Here is a 25,635-nt window from a genome sequence, read left to right on the forward strand (position 1 = left end):
TTATAAATAATCGGTTATAAATATTGATCATTGACGTATTCTAATTAATTATAAATGTTTATTTAAAATCATTTTATTTTTTTTTTATATTTAGATAAGTAAAGTAAAATTTTAAATAGTCGGTGCTAAAGTGGAATTTAGTAAATTTATATATCAGTTTATGTAATATGTTCCAATCACTAAAATGACACCACTCAACATTTTTATCTTTTTATTTTCATTTTGGACTTGTGGGTAAGTAATTTGGATTTGGTCAACAAAAAAAAATATGGAAACATTTTTTAATAACGTACATATTTTTTGCCTACTATCATAAAATATAATCTGTTATTTCATATTTCATAGTTATTTCCAAGAATTCATAACCTTAATATTTTATAATAATTATTTATTAGCTTTATTTTTTATGAAAAAAGGGCCATCGGTACATATTTCGCAAATATTTTACGGCTATCCCTACTTTTTCTGTCTTTACACGGCAAATTACGTGTAGTAAAATTCTCACTGGTATGGATATGTAAACTTTACTTGAAAATGTCATAATTAACTTAAAAAGATGGCTTTTAAATGTTTTTGGATAACTGTTATTTGTATAATTGCAAATTATTAATTCAGTTAATAAATGTGATAATTTTTTCAATAACTATGTATTCAGTGATTGTAATAATTTATCTGTACAACAAAAACTAATACTCAATCGATAAAAGAGGAAAAGTGTTAAAGTGAGTTTTTAATAATATATTGTTACTATGACACATATATATATATAATCAGTAAATGCAAAGGGCTGTAACTTTTTTATGTGCACATTTGTACTAAGATGTAAGTTAGGTTCAATCGAACTATTTTTGCCTTAGAATATAAAAATAACCTTTTATTTTATATTCTAAGATTTTTGGTCCCAGAATATGTCATTAAATTTATGACCTGTTTTTTTGTTACACCCTGTATAATCGGTACAAAGTTATGCGAAGAAGAGGGAGAAGAAAACGCATTTAGTTGAGATGTTAATCAATCAAACATCTTAAGCTATTAGCATAATAGTCCATTTTGTTACACCCTGTATAATCGGTACAAAGTTATGCGAAGAAGAGGGAGAAGAAAACGCATTTAGTTGAGATGTTAATAAATCAAACATCTTAAGTTATTAGCATAATAGTTCATTTTCCATTATTGTAGTATATGGTAGTAGATAAGTTAATCTAAAATGTTGTTATAAAAGAGTCTTATTCTTCTTCTTTTTGTACATACATGACTGTCTGTTTTTTCAATGTGCCTCCAGTAAGTTGTCGTTCCACCGTCTTCGTGGTCTTCCCACTGATCGTCTTCCTATTGGGGAACCGTCTCTCGTCATCCTTACTACTCTATTTGTTGTCATTCGGCTTATGTGGACATTTCATTCTATTCTTCTGTTTCTTACCCAGTTATTAATGTTCTCCACCTTGCATTCCGTCGTATATATGTAGGGGAGAGTTGGGCAAAACCGGGTAGGTTGATAAAACCGGGTACCCCTTAATTCTTCTAACTGTCTGCTGCTATCTATTAGACAATGTTAAAATTAGTGTCCCTTTACCACCAACAGTCGTGTGTATTCATTTCTACCTCATTTGAGTAATCTGTGCCGGAGCAGTAACACCTCACCTGTTTTTGGATTCAGGAAACTCGATTTTTAAGGTAAGTTGATAGCTGTTTTCTCCTCTAATGAATAACTCATGGCCATTTCAAAATTTAATACATGTAACCTAGTATATTACCTTTAATTTGGCCAAAAATTTTGAATATTATATCATAATTTAAAAATTTAAATAACATTATGTCTTGTTTACGAGTTTGACAAAACCGGGTAGTCCGAAAATCGACAAAACCGGGTACCCGATTTTATCAGACCTCTTGTTACTTCCAGTTTTTGCAGTGGTTTTTTTGCTTTTAGTTAACTACAACGTGTGGCTTCTTCTGTTGAAGAAGCTAGTAGGAAAAATTATAAAAAATCTCCAGTCGTAAAAAAAAAATAGAACGAAATGAACTGGACAAAAAAAAGAAAAAACGTGGTAAAAAGGGCTGCACCAAAAACAAACTTTTAGAGAGTTTGGAGAAAGAAGATAATAATGACGATGCGTGTATATATTACAATTAACTATTTTTAAATTATAATGCGAAGGAAGGCTGGATAAAATGTGTGTCTTGCACCAAATGGGCTTATGACGCCTGTAGTGCCTATGATAATGTAAGTGAAGTTTTTATTTGTGACTTCTGTTCATATATTTTCGATTTTTGTTCACATACTTTTAATAAATATTTTATTTTCTGCACATTAGTATTTTTACACTGTAATTATGTTACTACCCGGTTTTATCATACCGGTTGAACAAAACCGGGTATTTTGCAATATTTTCATAAAAATAAAAAAAAATTAAAAATCTAAGAATATTCTTAAAAATTGGCATTGGCATATCAAACTTAAGTCATTTAAGAATATTTCAATCTGCAGCAAACATTTGCTACTCTCACATAGCAAAAGATACAGACGGTTTTTGGAGTGGTACCCGGTTTTGTCCAACTCTCCCCTACTTCTAGCTCTGTCACATAGTGTCATAGTGTTTTTATCTCTGCTGATTCGAGCAATACTTTTGTCCTCTCTGTGTCAGGTCGTGTTTCTTCCGCGTATATCATTATTGGTCTGATGACTATTTTGTAAATTCAGCCTTTCAATTCTTTTATAATATTTTTATTTCTCCATATTGTGCCATTCAGGCAACCTGCGTCACTGTCACTGCGTCTCTATTTGCTTTGCTTTATTTACTTGATCTTCCACTTCTGTTTCGAGCTTTCCGTATCTAGATAGTGTGATGCCTAATAGATATTTAAACAGCATCACTTGTTCTATTATCTGACCCCCCAGCTCAAATTTACATCTTATTGGATTTTCTGTTAATATAACCATGGATTTTGTCTTGTTTGGGGAAATTAATTAATTTTCTGATAGTTATATTAAATTGGTGCAGCATACGTTGTACATCATCTCACTTTGAGAGATTAGTATTGCATCGTCGGCGTAGCAGATTATTTTAAGTTGTTTTTCTCCCATTTGGTACACTTTTTTAGTTCCTTCTTTATAAAAGAGTGAAAGTGAAAGTTTATAAAAGTGTGAAATAATCAATTTCTGTGAAAATAGTACGCAAAATAAGATTGTTTTTTCACTAGAGCTTCTTTAGTTATTTCAATAGTACTATAGTCAAATTCAAATCGACTTAGCAAGCAAGAAATCCTAGATATTATTATTTTGTCTTTAAGCGTTTGTTTTGAAGGCTTGATTTCACTTTACAATTTTTTTTGTATTCTTTTTGTTCCCATGGTCACTCCCCTTAAATTCTTGCTCTTTCAAGTCTGAAGTTGTTCTCTAGGTGTCCCTCTTTCTTTTACTTCTTTGCTTACCTACTAGTCAAAGCCCAATAGGGAACAAGCAAGTGTTGCAGATGAGTTCGGTAGATGACTTGCCGGTCCAACATGGAAGTCAGAGGGGGAGGCTTATATCCGAACATGGATATGAAAAGGGCTTGCGCTGCTGGACATAGGTCTCCCTCAGCTCTTTCCATCTCTCTCTGTCATGTGCGGCTTGCATCCAGTTACTGATAACACGTCGCTGTTACATATACATATTATCTATCATAAAACAAAAGTTAAAAAAATTAGATCTCAATATGCGGAGCCGATTCTGTTTAAATGGAAAACGTATATCATAATTATGTCTGTATTGACATTACCGTACCCATCACTGGAATAACAAAAATATTGGAATTGGAATTATTCTATTCGATTCGTGTTTCAGGTGAGTCAGTCAGAATTATAATTTCTGCGATTTTTGTTAAATATAAGCTTTACTAATACATATATAAAAAACTAGATCTGCATGATTCAGCATTTTATATTTATAATATTACGTACTTTACTTAACTACTAAATAAGAAGCATGAGTTACCACATGGTGTATATTAAATTTATGGTTTCCAGCTGAGTAAATTTCAGAAAAATAACATGTATCTATTAATAGCTATAGAAAGCAGAGTAGGATTTATATTTTTTTCTACAACCGTGTTAAAAATGCAATTTTTAGCACTCCATACGAGCGTTAAAAATGCTACTTTAAGGCACTAGTGCGTTAAAAATTTTTTAAGGCACTGCAGTTCGGATTGACCGTATATGCAATTTTGATGTAGTGTCAAAAAAATATAGAATTGGAATGTCAGTCAAGTTCAAGTAAAAGTTTTTGTAGATATTGTTCTGTAATTACGTTTGTAGAAAAAATATTGTATGATATGCGTGTTAAAAATTACATTTTTAAGGCACTTATGTGAATTGCAGAACTCGCTTTCGCTCATTCTGCAAACTTTCACATGCGTGCCTTAAACCTGTACTTTTAACACTTAGGTATATCATAATATGTAGTATATTATTCAACGAGCATGTAATGATGGCTATTACTCACGATGATGAAGTTTGCGACACGAGCATTACATGCGAGTAGAATACTATACTTTTTCTTTTTAGACTTTTTTTATTTTACTTAGTAAAAAATTTAATTATCAACTACTCGAGATTTAAATTATAATAATTTACAAAAATACCTAAATGCTATTTACCCCTAGTACGTAGCTGAATAATTGGTTGCCTACTATTACTAAATTCTTATTTATTGTAAAAATACAACTAGAAATAGTCAATATAAGTTCTATTCGTTTCCGAAAAATTATAAGCTTAAATTTGTACTTACTGTCAGTGAATCTAATAAATAGGAAATGGCTGTTGTCGGTGGACGTATTTCATAATAATATATAGTTATAATGTTGTTATAATTTAACTATATATAATACAGGGTGTCCCGAAAAGATTGGTCATAAATTATACCACAGATTCTGGGGTCAAAAATAGATTGATTGAACCTCACTTACCTATATGCAATAGTGCACACAAAAAAAGTTACAGCCCTTTGAAGTTACAAAATAAAAATCGATTTTTTTTCATATATCGAAAACTCTCAGAGATTTTTTATTGAAAATGGACATGTGGCATTTTTATGGCAGCAACATCTTAAAAAAAAATTAAAGTAAAATTTATGCACCCCATAAAAATTTTATAGGGTTTTGTTCCCTTAAACCCCCCCAAACTTTTGTGTACGTTCCAATTGAATTATTATTGTGGCACCATTAGTTAAACACAATGTTTCTAAAACTTTTTTGCCTCTTAGTACTTTTTCGATAAGTCAGTGTTTATCGAGATATTTTGAATATTTGTCGAATCCACCACATATTTGTACATATATGGTTAAGTACGGTTATAGAGACCTGTTCATAATCTGAAAATTTATTTATACTTTACATTTTTAGGTACATTTTGAAAAAGAAGCTACATCTCGATAAAAGGTGACATAAAAAAAGGCTAAGAGGCAAAAGTCTTAAAAAACATTGTGTTTAACTAATGGTACCACAATAATAATTTAATTGGAACGTACACAAACATTTGGGGGGTTTAAAGGAACAAAACCCCCATAAAATTTGTACGTAAATATATTGAAAAAGAAGCCGCATCTCGATAAAAACTGGCTTATCGAAAAAATACTAGGAGACAAAAAAGTTTTAAAAACGTTGTGTTTAACTAACGGTACCACAATAATGAATTAATTGGAACGTACACAAAAGTTTGGGGGGATTTAAGGAAACAAAATACCCATAAATTTTTTATGGGGTGGACAAATTTCACTATAATTTTGTTTTAAAATGTTCCTGCAATAAGAATGATACATGTCCATTTTCAATGAAAAATCTCTAATAGTGTTTGATATATTGAAAACAATCGATTTTCATTTTGTAACTTCAAAAGGCTGTAACTTTTTTTATGAGCACATTTGTACTAAGGTAAGTTAGGATCAATCGAACTAATTTTGACCCCAGAATGTGTGGTATAATTTATGACCAATCTTTTCGGGACACCCTGTATAATAATATATAACTATACATAATATGTTATAAGATATTTAACACAATATAACTTACAAACACAATATTAGTTGCAAATTCCAATTAACATAAACAAAATGCGCTAATGTCACTGTCACTAAATTAAATGATAAACGTCAAAATTTTTAGTAAACAAGATATAAACGTACAAAATATACTGACATTGTTACAGTTAAAATTCCTTTAAAAAATATTCGAAGTTAATTATTGGTATAAATTACAATAATTATTGTATTAAATAAACAAGTTTATGTAATTTTATTTGCAGTTTATATACGATTAATATTAAAAGAGGCATGCGCCACTTGAATCTAAATTCAGCCCGTGAGTAATGACCCGTGAGTGACTTCAGCCCGTGAGTAATGAATTATTACTCACGGGTAAAGTAATGGGTGCTATTATCTATGAAAAAATAGCGAATAATGAGCATGTTATTAAACGGTCGTAGAAAATAGTTATTTATGATATAAGTGTTAAAAGTACACGTTTAAGGCACGCATGTGAAAGTTTGCAGAATGAGCGAAAGCGAGTTCTGCAATTCACATAAGTGCCTTAAAAATGTACTTTTTAACACGCATATCATACAATATTTTTTCTACAAACGTAATTACAGGACAATATCTACAAAAACTTTTACTTGAACTTGACTGACATTCCAATTTTATATTTTTTTGACACTACATCAAAATTGCATATACGGTCAATACGACCTGCAGTGCCTTAAAAAAATTTTAAAGCACTAGTGCCTTAAAGTAGCATTTTTAACGCTCGTATGGAGTGCTAAAAATTGCATTTTTAACACGGTTGTAGACAAATAACTATTATACTGTTTGTAAAAATTATACCAACTTTTTTGTATGTATCTACCTATATACATTGAATAATAATAATAATAATTTATTTATAATAATTACAAAATTTTTTGTGTCACGATTTTTTCATTCCTATTATTGTATGCTTTATTAAAAAAAAATGAAAAATCAGTAGAATTTGTGGGACAAGTGAGACCCCATTTTATTTTTATGTATTACTTACTTGAAAATGTTCAACTATATTTTACCTTTATATTGTGATGTTTTAACAATTCTAAAAATTAATTTTAACCCTTAGTTTATTTAGTTTTTATTTTAATTTATTTACACTTAGGTTAATTTATTTTTACTAAACACTACTTAGGTAGGTAGGTACACTAAAATGTAGTTAATAATTTATATTATACATTTATATTTTCCGTCTTAAAAACATACATTTATTATATACTCTGCAACCTACAACTCCATAATCTACAACTCCATCGGAGTCTAGAGCAGCGTAGAACTCAGACAGTTTGTCGGGGGGACTCTCGTCTATTCGAGAAGTGAGGTAGTTTACCGTTAGGTAGGTGCTCGAGTAGGGCCGCCATTACAATACAGTGCGTCCATAAAGTAACGCATAAATTCATTATTTCGTAAACCAGAGACTTTAAGGAAAAATCCCGAAACAGGTCGATTTTTATTTTTAAATTACGATTTTTTTGGCATACATATCATACTAGTGACGTCATCCATCTGGGCGTGATGACGTAATCGATGATTTTTTAAATGAGAATAGGGGTCATGTAATAGCTCATAAGAAAGGGTATGTAATTCTCTATTCAATAATGTAAACATTAATATAATTATTTATACAGGGTGTCCAAAAATGTTTTTTTAAATTAAATTAATTGGTACAAAAAGATGAATGTATGTAATTTGTTTAGTTCTAAATATATTTTATTGGTGCCAGAAAACATAAAAATGTTTTATTTAAAAAATAAACATTGGTTTTCGCTTAAGCGTAATGTTAAACTTCCAAGAGGCAGGTGGGTGGCAGCTCTAACATTGAATTTAAGCGAAAAGCAATATTTATTATTCTGACAAAAGTAAAACGAATTTTGAATTAAATAAGTTACATGCATTCTTCTTTTTGTTTCAATTAATTTAATTAAAAAATTTTTTTTGGAGACCCTGTATAAATAATTAAATACCCTTTCAAATGAGCTAAATCATCGATTACGTTATCAAGCCCAGATGGATGACGTCACTAGTATGATATATATGTCAAAAAATTGTAATTTAAAAATAAAAATCGACCTGTTTCGGAATTTTTCCTTTAAAGTCGCCGGTTTACGAAATAATAAATTTATGCGTTACTTTATGGACGCACTGTATACATTAAATTAATTTAGTTTAGGACTGAATGTTTTGATTGTATATGGATGTTAAATTTTCTCATATTTTCTATCGTAAAGGTATTAACATCACTTTTATTATTCGCATGCTAGATGGTATAAGTCACATCGAAATTTTAGGATATTTATCAAGCCAGTCCTTTACAAGTCTGGCTTAGTGACACTGTCCCATTTTTAGCTCTGACCCTCTTGATCCTTCCTTGGTACCGAAAACGACAGGTGTGTTAAGCTCTACACAAACCTTGGAGAAAGAATTAACAATCTCTTGTTCTTGAAGAGCAGAATCCCTTGAGATTAAAACAACACATGGTAATTTGTAGCCTATTTTTTTTAATCTCACAAGCTAAAGTAAGGATTAGCGGCCATCTTCTAAACGCAGCATTTTACTATCTTTGAACTGCTTATTTTTGGAAGCCTAGCTTCCTTATCGCGGGCTATGGACGGGGTGGCAGTGGCGATCGCGCAGAAGCTTGATGCTCTCTCTTTCATTCCATCTCTCCATCTTTCGCTCTCTTTCATTCCATCTCTTTTTCACATTCACACACTTCGTGGAGCAGTAAACACCAAAGGATTGAATCTACTTGAATCATGGCAAAGGTGTATTGACCGAATTAATTTATGAAGGTCCATCCATCCATCCAATGGCACTACAGCCCAAATCGAGCCTTGGCCTCCTTCAATAAGCTTCTCCAATCATTTCGATTTACCGCTGTTCTTTTCCATGAACGCGTTCCCAGGAAGTTCCTGGCATCCTCATCGACTTCGTCTTCCCATCTCTTTTTAGGTCTTCCAACAGGTCTTCTTCCCTGCATTCTTGCATTCAGCAATTTTCTGGGATTCTATTCTCACGCATGCGGACCACGTGCCCTGCCCACCGTAATCTCTGCAGTTTAGTGTGTTGTGCTAGAGTTGGTTCGCTATATTGCTCGTATATTTCTCTATTATACCTAATTCGCCAGTTGTTATTTTCACTTATTGGGCCCAGTATCCTACCTAATATTTTTCTTTCAAACACATCTAATGCATTGGCAGTTTTATATACCCGGAGTTTTGTTTTCCGGTGTACGTCTCGCGATTTGAATATGTGGCCCATCGCGAAATAGGCTTTATTTGCCAGCACAAGCCTTCTATTTATTTCCGGTTCTTCTTCATTGCTTGCAACCAGATCCATTCCCAGGTACGCGAATCTATTCACATGTTCTATATCATCAATAAAGTGTTGTTGCGCCGGTCTATTTGATCTGGTTTGTATGAGTAGTTTTGTTTTATTTGTGTTTATTGCTAGCCCTACTACTTCTGCACTAACTCAACGTAGGTTTCTTCCGCTGCATTCATTGTTCTGCTCATTATGTTTATATCATCCGCGTATGCTGCTAATTGGGTAGATTTGTTAGTATGTATGCTATTTCCAATTTATGAAGGTAGGTGATGAGAATTGGCATAGCAAGTAGCGGTTGGTATGCGGGTGATTGTTCGGTAAATAGAGTGATTGAAACCTTTTGATTTATTTTTTCTTATGAGAACATCGAGAAATGGTAGGGATTTTCATCTCTTTCGTAAACTCAATACTAGGATGTGTACAATTCAGATGGGTTTGAAAAGAGACCAAAGCATACCTGCCGGTGGGTAAAATGATTCGTCACTTAATAAGTATCATTCGTCGATATATACAGTGATGAACGCGCTAATAACCGGCAAAATAACGCCAAAGATGGAAAACATAAGTTGTGAGATAAAAAGAAATGAAACTAGTGGAGGTGGGAAATTTAGCGATAAAAACCTATACATTTATATTCTATTTACTGTTTCCCACCTTTAGACGTATCGGACGAGTTTGGCAACTGCTACTATGACAGGGAGAATTTTAGTTGACATACATACTTCTCTGATACGTCTAAAGATGGGAAACAATAAATATAATGTAAATTTATAGGTTTTTATCGCTAAATTTCTCACTTCCACTAGTTTAATTTCTTTTTATCTCACAACTTAATATGTTTTCCATCTTTTGCGTTATTTTGCCGATTATTAGAGCGTTCATCGCTGTATAAAGTATTCAGCTAAAAAATAACTAAGTTAATGGTAACTTTCGACTGAATCGGAAGTGATAGAGCCGTAAATATTTTAGTCTCATTGATAAGCTACAATTAGGCCAATCCGAATGTTTTCGGAGATCAGTCTAATAGTCTGCATGAAACACTCTGTATACGTGAGATAGAACCATAAATAATGGACATAAAAACCAATAAAAGTGTTTATCGTACACTAAAATAAATCATAAAAACATTTTCATGTCCCTAGTTATCAATATGTAGTTTTATCAAACTAATTATGGAAAACTTTGTCATTAATCTATTTGCTTAGCTAAAAGTATTTGTGAAATCGTAGTACAAAAATATCATTCTTGTTTAAATTTAGAATAATCTTATCGCAGTTCATATGCAGTGATATAAAAACCATTATTGCTTAAACATTTATTATAAAAGGTTTATTACATAACTTTGTCCCAAATATTCCACCGAGAGTGTTACAATTTTATATACCTACTGGAATACAGTTTTATTATTTTATTGGGATATAAGCCACAATTTAATTTAAAAATGAAATTTATTTTATAGAGTTTATTCTATTACAGTTTTACAGAGTTGTATCTTCTATACTAAATTTAAATTCAAGATGCAGTAGAAATAAACAAACCAAGACACGTTAAATGCTACTATAGGAGCACCCCCGAATCATAATTTACAATGTACCTAAATCCCAAATCATGATTTCCAAAGTGTATACATTGTAAATTATGATTCGGGATCTCCTAGTAGCATTTAACGTGTCTTGGTTTGTTTATTTCTACTGCATCTTGAATTTAAACTTAGATTAGATGCGGATAACTACAAGTATCAGTGAAAATGGTTCTAATTTATTTTTAAATGACGCTTATATATCTAAAAATGGAAAATAGGTACTTACTGATAGATATGTTTTTGTAAGGTTTGTTCCAACCCGCCACAAGGTTACGAGTATGCACAGTAACGAAAAATGTGTTACTGAGCTTATTATATTCGTTATTGTGCATACGCGTAACGATTCAATAACGGTTTTGTATCGAGTTGGAACAAACCTAATCCCACACACTTATGACAAGAGAATAAATGGGAAAAGAAAAGTATTTTTAAAGTGTGTAAAATTATTTAATTTCCTAGCTGAGCGCTTTCGTCTTACAAAGTCATCTTCCATCTTTAGAGCTATGGTGAAAATTTCAAAGTACCACTATAAAGAGGGGTCCCATTCTTAATTGAAAAAAATCCTTTTGAAGTTACCAAAACTTGGTCGAAGGTTGAATTTTTTTATACGTAAAATTTAAAAAAAACATGTAGAACAGCACACTCCAAAATTTGATCATGGTAAAGTTAACCCAGATTATTCTTATTTTGGTGGAATGTTTCATGAACATAACTCACTCTAACAATTATTGTCTGATTAAGAAGACTCTCTTTTCGATTTCAGGTTGGCTACTGTTATATACTTGCCCGAACACAAAATGTCTAACAAATACGAATTTATTCCTATAAGTGATCCTTTGGATTGCGGAACTCGAATCCATTATGACGAATGTACAAATAGCGCCTTTTTCGTGGATGTCCCGAACGGCAATGCTTATAGATATGATTTGGGATCTGGCAACGTTACAAAAACTAAAGTTGGTAAGTTTATTGAACTAAATATGATTGACATTGGATTCATTTACTTTCTCCAGTAGTTACGTAGTTATAGACTACATATATATCCTGATCTGTTTCTTATCTTATCATAAGCCGTAAACTTGTTAGTCTTTTGTTAGGTGTATTATTTTAAATAATTATTATTTGATACAGATTTAGGAAGTCTTTTTTCTAATTTTATTCAAGCTTTAAATTGACCTGCTCAAAGTACACACACCCAAACTGTCCCAAACTTATATGGAATCATCTGATATTTCTTACTATTTCGTGGGAATTTAAAAAAATGAACACACAAAGTCAAACAATATTTATTTTAAAGCGATTTAAATAACAAATATCTAACTATTAAATAAAACAATAAAGTATTTAACAAACAAATTGAAAGTAGTTGTTTTAAAATCAATAGCATACAAAATTTCAATGTAAAACGAATAATGTTTAAATTGTTTTTATTTATTTTTTCGTATTTTGTGGTAGTCAGTGTTATCACCTCTAGTCCCTATGCAAGCTTCAGTGTGCGTGGGCACGCTCCTAATAAAATTATCAACATTTTGTTGTGGTAGATTGCTCCATCCTTTAAGAGCAGCTTGTACTAGCCGTGCGGTGTTTTGTGGATTATCCCGGCGAGCTCTAATTTTTCTTTTAAGCATATCCCACAAATACTCTATAGAATTAAGCTCGGGTGAGCAAGCAGGCCACTCCAAACAAGGGATACCTTCTGCTTCAATGATGTCTGTAGTCACTCTAATGGTATGTAGAGGTCCATTATCACGCAATAAAATAAAATTTTCTCCTGTTGCACCTCTCCAGAGTCTGACTACAGGTTATCAACATACCTGTGGAGCAGTTAAGTTGATTGAATGAAAATTAAAGGAGTTTTCTACGGATCACAATTCCTCTCCAGAACATTACACTTCCCCTTGTAGTATATTTGTGAACAGATCTGACAGTTTTCGTTCTTGCTTGTCTTCTTCGACCTCTAAGTACACGATTTCGTGGGTCATCTGATTTTACACAAATCCTGACTGCTTTTGAAAATAGCACATTTTGTCAATTCCCAATGTTCCAGTTTTGGTGGTGAAGACACCAATTTAGGCGATCAATCTTGTGCTGCCTGGATAACTCGGGAACCCATAACTGTCTCCTGCTGTATGCATTTTGGTACGAACTCTTCTTATCGTTCAAATGAAACAGTTACACCTGTAGCTTCCAAAAGCTGCCTTTGGAGCTGTAGGTGAGAAATGGTTGGGTGTCTCCCAGCTGATTGGACAATTAAACGATCGTGGAGAGCCGTTATTACTTTTGGCGACTTTCCCTTGCTTTATTTTTGAGCTTGCCTAGTTCCTGTTACCTCTAGCATAGGTTTTGGACAGAACGCCCTGAATTACGTCTAGCTCTACAGCTATGTCCCTCTGAGAACATTACTTTCTCCACAAGACCAATAATCTTTCCTCGTTGTAAGTTCTATAACCCCACATGAGGCATATTTTCGTTTTGCACGCAAAAGTTAGTTTATTTATTTTCGTTCAATTTGAAACTCAAGCAAATAACGTATACCGTACCGAGCTGTACTATCCGATTGGATTGTCTTGTATATTTGTTTATTTTCAATAAAAACCTTTATTCTTCGCAACAATAACAAGTTTTTTCAAAAGAAATAAATATTACTTTGAAATACATGGTGATTCCATATAAGTTTGGGTGTGTGTAGTTATTATTGCTGTTTAGACAAGGCGAAAAGCTCGGATTCGTTTCATATGCTCAGAAATCATCATCCATTCGGTATCCCTGATTTCATTTATGTTATGATGGTACTATGTTCTAATCTAATCGTTGCTATGCTTAGGTTTTCTCATAGTTTATAATATGCCTTTCTCGCCTTCCCCCTTATATGTAAAGGAGAGGAGAGAGAGAATCAGTATGCCTTCATAGCTGCCCTTCTAGTCCCTGTGATTTCAACGCAACCAAGGCTTTGCACCTTGCTTAGTTTCAAGATGGCAATTTTTTGGTTTTCTCACCGTGTTATAAATTCAATATATGTTTGGTTTTAAACCCCTCATTTTTACATGAGTGCGTCTGGCTACCATTAACGTAGTTGCCGCTTTATTCCTTCTACCGATTACAAGTAAGCTTAAGTCTAGAATTACTCAAAGATACCTACTTTACTTCACTTACCAGAGATTTAGATGTGTATCATTGAGGCTTAGAAGAGTCAATCTCTCCAAATTCCTTCTTTTGGTAAATTTCATAATTTTGAACTTCTGGTGACATATTTTAACCTTAGGTACATTTGAAGTCCATTCTGTACCTACAGTCAGAGCCTTTTGCATAAATTTGCCGGGGCTGAGATGATCAGGCGACTCGAATAGCCCAGGACATGATGGATGTCGTCGTCGAGTCTAGCAGCTAGATTCCAGAAGTGAGGAGATAAAACTTTTGACACTGTATCTTCCAGCAGAGGCGTAGCTACCGCCGTATCAATTATACGGGACCCCCGACATTCAGGGGCCCCAGCGCGGCATGTCGACACAAAATTCCTTTCAAAAAATTGAACAAAATATTCTACAATTATTTCACTTTTAAAACGCTTTGAACAGTGTATATTGTTTGGATATCGACATTTTCGTGAAATGGATACTTTATGTATAAGTATATAAACTATATTTATGTACAGGTACCTATCTATTTTCTACCTGTCGCCTTTCTATAACTACAGAGCTTTTTGTTTTCAAGCTACTTTTTATTGCCTATTCACCGTTGGTTGTATGTGAGACATTGTATAATGTATAATGCCAAATTGCAATATTTGTAATCGCTTTACCTTTAAATATTTGAAACATTGAAACACTGTGTATTGTTTGCGTATATTTTCGTGTAATCAGTTCTTTATCTATAAATTGTATTTAGGTATATCTATGTATTTGCGGTCACTCGCCGTTAAAGTGCAGAGCTTCTTTGTTTACGTTCATTTTCTATGTCCATTTACCCTTGGCTTGAAAAAACTGATCTGTTTTAAAACAACGAGTCTCAACAATTATTCAAATCTATTTTTCGACTTTTGTTTATTAGAGTTTATTAGGTTTATTATTATTATCTTTATTTGGGTTTTATACGCAGAACTTATTATTAGTTTCTAAGGTTGGATTATGCAATTTGCAATTTATTTAAATTTTGTAATATACAGTTAATATACAGAATTTTTCATATTAATAATTGGAAATAATTTAACTGTAGATTCCTGGGCTCAAAATATTAAGATTTAACCCAAAAACAAAAACTAGTACATTTATTCCAGAGACGAATCGATTTCATCAATTGCGAATTTCTAGTACCGATCATATGCGTTCGTTTGGGTTAGGTCAACTATTTTATCGCATTATTTTGTGTGTGTTTAATTTTGAAGCATTTTTGACACTAGATTATTAATTAAATTAGAGGTATTCTAGTAGGTACTAAAAGTTACTCTTGCTTTAGGTCGGTAAAATACACTGTTTTTTAAAATTTTTTTTTTCAAATTTTGTTCAAATTCAAAAAAACGAAACATTTTAAATCGATTTTTCTAGTACCGACTTAAAGAAGGAGTAACTTTTAGTACTAGAATACCTCACGATTTAATAATCCAATTTCCAAAAATGCTTAAAAGTCAAAGACAAAAAAGATGCGATAAAATAACCGTTGCCCTACCCAAAGATTACGCATATGACCGGTAGTAGAAATTTACAATTTATGAAATTGATTTATCTCTGGAAGATAAAATAGACGTACCAGTTTTCGTTTTTCTAAATAGAAGTGTTTTAGATGTATTTAAAAAAAACTGATTAAAAGTCACCATCTTCAAAGAACTTCAGCTCCCTTAGGAAGCATTTTCGGAGTAGGTGATTTGGGTTAATCCTTAATATGTTGAGCCCAGGAATCTACAGTTAAAATATTTCCAATTATTAATAAAACACCCTGTATTGTTTTGTTTTATTTCATTATCTTTTATTTTGTAATAATATTGACGATTTTTGTAATTTCAGTAAACTGTAGATATCTGTACCTAATTGTTTTTTCCTAATATTTGTAAGCTTTGTCCATAAAATTGTAAAACTTTCAGTGACAATAAAGCATATTTCTATTATATTCTGTACAAGCGTTTTTACTTCTTTTGTTGAAAATTTTTTTAGCACTATACCATATCAGTGGTGAAAAGGGCCCCGCGACAAACTTTGATATGGGGCCCCTGAGGGGCTAGCTACGCCACTGTCCCCCAGTAACGTTTTGTATCTCCCACAGTGCCTCAGCATAAAGTCTATCCATTTCCAGCCTTTTTCATGTATTTTGACGAAGGAATACTTATTCGAAACTGCAATATTTGTGTCGTTCAGCTTAGTTTGGTCTATTTACCTGTTCCATCGGAATCCAAATTGATTTATAGATTTAATATCTTACTTATGTCTTTGTTTACAATTGAAAATATCTTGTGCACAGATACATATTACAGTGGCTTTTACAAACAGTTTTGAAACTATATATTTATAGTAATATAGTAAACGTATACGATAAAATTAAATGTTTTCTAGGAAATGAGCCGATCGCCTTTATGTTCCCAGTAGTGGGATCCAACAACAAATTTATAGCGGGTCTTAACAACAAATTTGTATCAGTTGAATGGGATGGTGTTAGTCCTCAAGTCTCAAAAGTAGAAACCATTAAAGAAATTGAAACGGATCCACAATTAAAGGGTAACAGATTAAATGGTGGCAAGGTTGATCCTTGGGGGAGACTATGGGCAGGTGAGTTGTGACACTTTTCACTTATTTTTAACTAATCATATAATTTTTTCCTACAAATTACTTCTGAAGCTCTAAGATTATTTTTGCGTACAGGTTGTACCTATAATAAACCTTTTACTTAAATCTGGCCTGGTATATTTCTCTAGTAGGTGGCAATAAGTAAATTCTTCCATTTTCAGACATCTTCCAGGATGCGGCTTTTTGGGATACGAAAAATTGTTCTGGTCCGATAAAAGAAATACTAGCGTTAGAAAGTCTATCAGTAATATTACGATTGTAATTTCAATGTATCACGTTATCTTATAACGTTTTCAAATGCTGAGTAAATGCGTACATTAATGGCTAAACCAATTCCATAATGAATTTTCACAAAACTCCTGAGAAAGGAATTGATAACACCTTCACCGGGCACCAGGTACCTACTCCGGTCTATTGCCGGTGTCATTTTCGTGTTCAGCCACCTGAATTACAATTAATTTTCACAAAGCTCCAGAGGAAAGCCTTTAATATAGCCCTTACCGGGCACCAGGTACTTAGGTGGGTCTTAACGGGGTCATATTCGTGTTCAGCGACATTATTAAGAATGTCCAAAACCACAATCAAATCCATCTTACTTTGTGGAAAATCGATTGAAAGGTCCTTTTTGCGCTTTATTTCCTCGACTATGAAGAACTTATCGTGGCAAACTTTCAATATAAAGCAGAGACATAATATTTCTAGATAGGTACTTTTCCTAAGATCATATTTCATCAACCTCCCTCTGGAGCAATCGCAACTGTTCCCATGGCATTCTCTTATTGTATCAGTCGAAGACATATGGGGAAATATCTTCATCATAGCGATGAATGTGATGCCCATCTCTCCAGTAATACTCACGCAGTCTAATAATTGAATCCTGTTCAGCAGATCTTGCATTTTGCCATCTACTCGAGCTTGGTCGACCACACATGTAAATTCCTCACAATTGACCTAGCCGAATTAGTAAACAACGAGTGAGATATATATTTAATTTCCAGTTCTTGGTCACAATACCCAGCAGCATATTACGTTTCTATTAGCCTTTTTGGCCATCTTAATGATGGGTTTCGTATAATTTCCATTCTGAACTATATCCAAAATCTTGATCCACTAGAAATAATGCGCATTGCGCATCAAGCGCTTGATTCCTACTAAAATTGACTTGAAACGATATGGAAGGGGACCCCAAGCGGGGATTTTTGCAGTTACATGGGGAGCAACCTTGTACCCTGTAAATGTACCTCTACCATATATGAGGTGCTCAGAGTAACAGTGGCCTAACCCCAAAAACGAAGTTTTAGAGATAAATGCAATCGTTGCATTCGTATTTCCATTGCGCTTATGGGATGGCGCTACAAATTATGTAGCGCCATTTAGCCAAATATAGAGGTAGGCTGTGTAGACCCTTGTTAATCCAAAGAATTAATGTTGCTGCTTTTATTGATGTACTTAGTAATCTAAAAATGCTCAATTTGTGGCTTAGGTCCCTGTTGCTCTGAGCGCCTCATATATTAGCTCTTAATACAGGGGAGTTCGTTAAGGGAGGTCCAAAAAAATCTATATCCTTAGAAAAACTCGAAATTGTCAGATTAAGATAAGGTAAGTTAAGTACATGCAAAAGAGTGTATATTTCAAAAATCTGACGATTTGAGCGAAGCGCAAAAAAATGGGAGTCACAAAGTTTCACAAAAAAAAAACGAATATTTCGCTAAATGAACCGATGAACGTCAGATCGAAAAACTAAAAATACGTGTGTTTAATATTTTTCAAAAATCTATCGAATGATATCAAACATGACCCCCTCGGAGAGGGGTGGGGGTAAATTTAAAATACGAACCCCGCGATATTTCGCGAAATGAACATCAGATCGAAAAACTGCAAAATACATGTATTCAATATTTTTGAAAAAGCTATCGAATGGAACCAAACACGACCCCCCACGGTGGTGGGGGTGGCTTTAAAATCTTAAATAGGAGCCCCCAATTTTTATTGCAGATTTGGATTCTTTACGTAAAAATAATCAACTTTTATTCGAGACATTTTTTCGAATTATGGATAGATGGCGCTATAATTGGAAAAAACGATTGTTGGAAATGGAAAATTAAATTAAAAAATGGAAAGTCCCCCACTTTATGGAAAACTTAACTCTTTTTGGTTTTAGGACCTACTATTCACAACCCAATAGGTCCCCATAACGCTCGAGTAACTGCAAATTTAGCATACTTTCCTCCCCTACTAATATAATTTGTTCTGCTTTCTTAAATTAGGTATATAAATAAATAGTAGGTGAGTCTTCTACACAGTGGCGGATCTTGACATTTGCCTTGGGAGGGAAAATTTGCGTTCGGGGGCATAAGTTCCTTATTCCTTATTTTTCCTAACTAGCGTGTTTATTGGGTTGGATTTGTCTGTCTGTGGTTTAAGTTTCATATCAGCTAATATATTTTTGCTTCATTAATTTTGGACCTTGTTCCCTCCCTGTAGAGCCACTGGTTCTACAGCGGGCGCTCTTTCTCGTATCCTTATTTCCATCGTTTTCTGTTAAAGCAATCTTCAGTTTTTAGATCTCTGGCGGTCATTGCATTTTCGACATCTTCATATTGTTCTGATGCTATTTCTTTGTGGTACCTATAGTTATGTATTTTACTGTTTTCTTTGGGAAATAAAGCCATAATTCTAGCTTAAAATTAATTTATTGTCTAATAATATTAATTAATAAACTAATTTAATTTATTTAGGTACTGTCAGCATCATAATGTGGTTGTCATGATTTTTCTGGAGGATATTTTTGAGTTAAAGTTGATTTCATGTAATCGACTGAACTATCTTTCAATAAAGTCGTCCCAGGAACGCAACTCATAAACATTGGGAATATCATTTTAAAGTCTTCTACTTTAAAATGTAGAATATATGTCTGAATTGTCAATATGAATGATTCAGATTAAATTATTAGATGATTTTTTTTACCAAGCAACATAAACAAAATTTGTTTAATTTATTAATATTTTGTATTTCGATAACGACTTCCGACGTGGAAGCCGAAACGTCAATAAATTAATTTCAAACTAATTGAATGTGGCTTTATTTCCCAAAGAAACCAGTATATAGATTCGACATCTTCTCCCCAGAACCGTCTTTGTGTACCTAGTTTTCTTCTGGTAGGCGGAGCCAATTTTTCTATCTTTTTTGGGCATCCATTCTTAGGCATTCTCTGCAGCTAAATTAGGTATTTGTAATATATCAGAAGTACCAGTAAAATTTTAAAAATATATTCTACTCTTAAACTTTGTAATATCTATTTATTGTTTTACACTTTAGGTACTATGGGTCCAGCTGGCGCTGATGGAGAAACTATACCCCAGAGGGGAGCCTTGTATAGTGTTGAAAAGGGATCTGTCAAAAAACATCTTTCCAATATCGGAATTTCAAATGGACTGGCTTGGAATACTAAGAAGATGAAAATGTACTACCTAGACACACTACAACCCAAAGTTTTTCAATACGATATTTCAAAGGACGGCGATTTAAGTAAGTGATAATTTTCCTTTTCCTCTAATTTAACTCAAATATATTTTACGGCAGGTAAGACATGAGAGTCTTCTATAAATCCACATTTCTAAGGCTCTAGCATCTTACAGTGTTCACTATGAGTGTACGTGTAGATGTTTCACAGTCATGTAAAAGAACCGACTAAACCTAGCAGTGGATGAACCAAAATAATTGATTTTGAGTGAATGGTATAGTTACCAATATTGTACCACTTGTTATCCATTTAACAACCATTCTGATCTATTTGATATCTACTTGTGTTTGATCCTGGTAATCCAGCTGCCAATTTCCATTGCTAGATTTTTAGTCCACTCCAAATACTTATTTTCCTCGGTTCCATCCATATCCGGGAAACATTCCCCTATCCTATGCGCCACCTTTATTTAGTGTTTATAGATTTTAATATTTCGATGAATAATGACCACTAATTTTTTATATTTCAGGTAACGAAAAAGTTATTTTTGAATTTGGGCCTCACAACATCGACGGTAAACCAGATGGGCTTACCATAGACACCGATGGAAACTTATGGTTAACAGCAATCTTTGGTTCAACTCTAGTCAAAATTAACCCAGATGATGGCAAACTTCTGGAAAAAATTGTTATGTCTACCCCACAAGTATGTATAATTTAACATAAATATGATCAAATGTAAAAATACATTTCATGCCATGAGGTGAACATTCTTCCTCCAATCTTCGCCGTTATATACGGATTTGTCGGTACTACAGTAGAACCCCTCAAATCCGAACTAATTGGGGGGACAGCCTGTTCGGATTCCGAAAAGTTCGGATTATCCGAAAGTTATCCCAAACTAATAATTCAAAGCTTTCGTTGTCGTTGATTTTGAGTTGCAAAACGTTCACGAAAGAGTGTGAACAATAGTTTTGGACTCAAGTTGACTGCAAGATAATTGAAGCAAGTTTGTATTTAACCTTTATAAACACTACGTATAAAGTATTTATTTATTTTTAAGAAATTTTAAATGTCAAAGTTCTATTAATCCTATATTGTTAAATTTTTTGGTTTTACTCTGTATAATAAACATGTTATTAAATTTTTGTCTTCAATTTTTAATTTTTTTTCACTTTCTGTTGTTTCGGATTTGCCGAACGTTCGGATTAGCGGGGTTCTATTGTATATAGCTGTATTTGTAACTTGTCGACACATTTTCTCTAAGTTTGTAAGTTTCATGTATCACAATTTGGTTACCTATGTCATCTTCCCTCTCATGAACATTATTGCTTTAAGCTTGTAAATATTTATGATGGTGAATGTTTTTCCAAATCTGTATCTCTCCCTCCAATGGAGCTACAGTCGGGCCCTGATCTCCCCCCAGCATCCCTTCAGTCTACCCTCAATACCGATTTTCATAAACTACCAATCAAGACATAAAAAAAGATAAACCCAAACTATGTACTTACCAATATACTTACCGTTGCACGTCATAGCCCGTGACGTCACATGATACCAACACGAAATATTTAGGCGGTAGGTCTGTTCTTTTTAGAAGCATTTAGCCGAGTACACGGAAATTACAGCCACTAGACATATTTTATTATTTATATATACGCGTAGAAATAATATTGGAAGATGTCTATTAATTTACATTTAAAGAAACATACCCTAACTTGTTTCATTTAAATTGTATAAGTGGAATATAAAGCGTTTGTATAAAGCACACTTGTTCGGATTACACTCTAACTGCGATAGAACAAAGGTGACCTTTTGGCATAAATTGGTAACATTTATTGACAGTTGCGGTGATGACACTCCATATTTGTTATTCTTTACTTTAACGTAAGATTATAACTTAATTCTTGTTTTCTATTTCTAAAGTTTTTATTTATTTATATTGAATATTCCGCTGGTACCTACGATTAATGTGATTCCTAATACATTTCCAGTGAAAATAATAATTCTTTGATAAGTGCTGGCGATACAATTTTTTTTATATGCGTGTCCGCGAAGATTATAACTTCCAAAATATTTGTAATGAAAAGATTTAGTTCATAATAGATGCCGACGAAAACAATTATTTCTGAGAACTTTTTAGTAATTTTAATTTTCGTGGACCCACAAACAGAAATTATGTTTTTTGCTGATACTCCTCAAAAAATAATTTTTTTCGCTAACACTTTATTAGGGATTATAATTTTCAGAATCATATAATCGAAAATAATATTTTTCGCGGCATTCATTGAAAGTTCTACTCTTAGCGCCGGACTCCACTTGCGATTTGTAGTCGCGAAGATTGAACACATTGTTTCAAATACTAGTCAATCCATTTGCGACTAAATAATCGTGAATTGACCTGTATCTGAAACAATGTATTCAATCTTCGCGACTAGAAAATCGCAAGTGGAGCCCGGCGCTTAACGGCATTTTTCGGAGTTATACTTTTCGTAGGCGGCGGCGATTAATTTGTTTTGTTGTATAATAGTATAATCCACTTCGCAATAATTATGTGATATATTTGAATTAAAATGAATTCAAATTGGGCAACAATGGCTGCGTTCGGACGAGCACAGCGGCTGGACAGCTGAGTCAGCTGTAGCTTTTAGACGACACCGCTGGAAGTCAGCCGCCGAGAGATTTACTAAGCTTTCCCTATCAGCGCTGGATACAACCACTTAACCGATTTCTGCTGACAGTCAGCCGCTGTGGTCGTCCGAACGCAACCATTGTCAACTTAGATCTCTGACGTGCAACGGTAAGTATATTAGACTGTGCATAAAAATAACCTGTATTCATCAATTTTCCCAATTAGCGGGTTTATGGAGTTGATTTTGTCTGTCTATGGTGTAAGTATCATGAATTTTAAACCTTCTTAAGGGATATTTCCCCTCCACAGAATCCGTCACTGTCTCCAATATTGTGTATCTTATCTGCCCTGATTTCTCTCCCCGTTATTAATTTAAGTGCTGTATTCAGCAAGGTGATTGCACGATAGTTGGTGAGTTTTACTATTTGCCTTTTATGTATTGGTATTATATGCACTAAATGAGTACCAACGGCTCGGTGTATATCAGAATAAATCAAATATAGTTGGTTCCATAGGACCAACGCATCCTGTTAATTCAAAACTTGTAGCTTGTTGAACCAGTATCAGTGATGGTTCCATCGGACCAAAGTGGCAGTGGACGTGTTAGACATTATATTCCTTGATTTATTTATTTTTATTTATTCCAGCCTACTTCAATTTCATTTGGCGGCAAGAATCTAGACGAAATGTTTGTTACCACTGCAAGAATTCCAGTTGATGGCAAGATTCCGCCTAATCCTGCAGGAACAACATATATCATCAAAAACACAGGTAGTTCTGGTTTCAAAGGGGATAGATACCAATCGTAAACTATACCGTGTAATAGTGTCTTTTATATTATATTTTATTTAATAAACTATGTGTGACGCACTTATTTTATTATTAAATATTTCCGCATGAAATATGGTTAATTTTTGATAGCAATAAAATATTTGCAGTATAGTGCTGACTGAAATAAACTTACGTGCATAGAAATCCGCCCACCAAAAAATTTGGTTGATGTCTCGTATTTCCTAAACCTGTTGGTCGATTTAAGTGATTTTGTCAATATGTTAATAATCTTATTCTTTAACAATATCGCTGTAATATTGTTGCTAAACAAGTAAATTTTCATTGTATGCCGGGTGTACCAATTAAACTTTTTTTTTCTCAAAGTTAGCGTTACCCCGTGGAATATTCTAGCATTTATAAGATATCGAAATTAAAACCCAACTATAGCCTCAGGTTTTCTTAAAATTAGGTTTTTTGATTCATTCGTTTATGTGGGATAATAAAAAAATAGGTACTTTAACAACTAGAGATGTTCTTCATCAATAGACGGTGTTTCTAAATAAGTGCGACAAGTATAAACGTATGTCCGCAAATGTTTCGTTTCCGAGGTACGGGATGTTGAATTTTTTCTTACAAACTGACGATTTATTTATTGCTCTAAAACCAGTTGAGATTTGCAAATCAAACTTGGTAGGTTTTAAGAGATAGTTATTGCGGATTTTTTTACATAAAATTAAGAATTTTATATTCACCATTAGCGTGCATACGGGTAATATGATCGGGAAACATGACTCGCAAGCACGCCAATGGTGAATATAAAATTCTTAATTTTATATAAGAAATTCCGCAATAACTACGTCTTAAAACCCACCAAATTTCATTTGCATATCTCAACCGGTTTTAAAGCAATAAAATAAATCGTTAGTTTGTAGGAAAAAATGCAACATCCCGTATCTCGGAAACGAAGCATTTGCAAACATACGTTTATAAAGCAAACTGTTATTATTTTTTCATGCAGAATTACCCCTTAAAGTTTGTCGCACTTATTTAGAAACACAGTGTATTGATGAAGAACATGTCTAGTTGTTGTTAAAGTACCGAACTTTTTTATTATCCAACATAAACGAATGAATCAAAAAACAGAATGTTAAGAAAACCTGAGGCTATAGTTGGGTTTTATTTTCAATATTTTATAAATGCTACAATATTCCACACGGTGATGCGAACTTTGAGAAAAAAACACAGTTTGATTGGTACACCCGGTATACAATAAAAATTTACCTGTTTAGCAACAATATTATTACAGCGGTATTGATAAAGAATCAGGCTATAACATATTAAAAAAATCACTTAAATCGGCCAATTGGTTCAGGAAATACGAGACATCAAAAATGACCAAATTTTTAAGTGGGCAGATTTCTATGCACGTAAGTTTATAATATTGGCTCCTAACCCATCCATCTGTTTTTCGTTAAGGGGGTAGCGCAAAAATTTCGGCTCCAATTATTTTTAAATGCATTCATTTTTTTCGAATTCTGAGGAAACCAAGTATTTTTGAAAAATTTAAACGCAGAATGAAAGATTACGTTATTACCGAGGGTAAAGTCCCTGAAAACTTCTGTTTATTTTAATAAGTTACAGGGATAAAAAAAAGAGTAAAGGACACCGCACACATCTTATGGAAAATATAATTTCACTCAAATGAAATAAAATTTACATGAATAGATGCGTCCTGAAGTTTCCATAATTTGATACCATTGCGGCAAGTTTGAATTTTGCTTAGTTAGTGCGTTAATTGTAATTAAAGTTTATCGAAACCAAATTTTGAAGTTCATAAAACTGGCATTCATAAATAATATTAGTCTAGTGGCTATTGAATACAGCCTATTCATCACTAGCTTAAGCCGATTAGAGGCGGTACAACTAACCAAATTATACCTACTTTATTATCAATAATAATAGGAAAAGATAAGAGTAAGCGTCTGCCTTAACCCCTCGAGAAAGATTTATGGAGTAAGCGAACCAAAAGATGGTTTTT

The 25,635-nt window shown here is 33.1% G+C and overlaps 2 protein-coding genes across 2 annotated transcripts in view; one reads left to right on the top strand and one right to left on the bottom strand.

Annotated features, from left to right (window-relative positions):
• Positions 1-1,930: 1,930 nt before the first annotated feature.
• Positions 1,931-25,635, bottom strand: part of LOC126887942 (uncharacterized) — a 500,758-nt gene continuing 477,053 nt past the window's right edge. The window contains exon 2 of the mRNA XM_050655891.1: positions 1,931-2,564. The gene's annotated coding sequence lies outside the window, so the exon portion shown is untranslated. The remainder of the gene's footprint in view (positions 2,565-25,635) is intronic.
• LOC114340486 (regucalcin) lies at positions 3,761-23,696 on the top strand. The gene is made up of 6 exons (XM_050655890.1): positions 3,761-3,826; positions 11,725-11,921; positions 16,502-16,714; positions 20,051-20,260; positions 20,725-20,900; positions 23,474-23,696. Exons 2-6 carry the CDS (start codon positions 11,759-11,761, stop codon positions 23,633-23,635), a joined length of 924 nt encoding a protein of 307 aa, XP_050511847.1. The 5' UTR covers positions 3,761-3,826; positions 11,725-11,758; the 3' UTR covers positions 23,636-23,696.

This window comes from Diabrotica virgifera, chromosome 7, assembly GCF_917563875.1.
Source record: "Diabrotica virgifera virgifera chromosome 7, PGI_DIABVI_V3a".
NCBI classification, from domain to species: Eukaryota; Metazoa; Arthropoda; class Insecta; order Coleoptera; family Chrysomelidae; genus Diabrotica; species Diabrotica virgifera.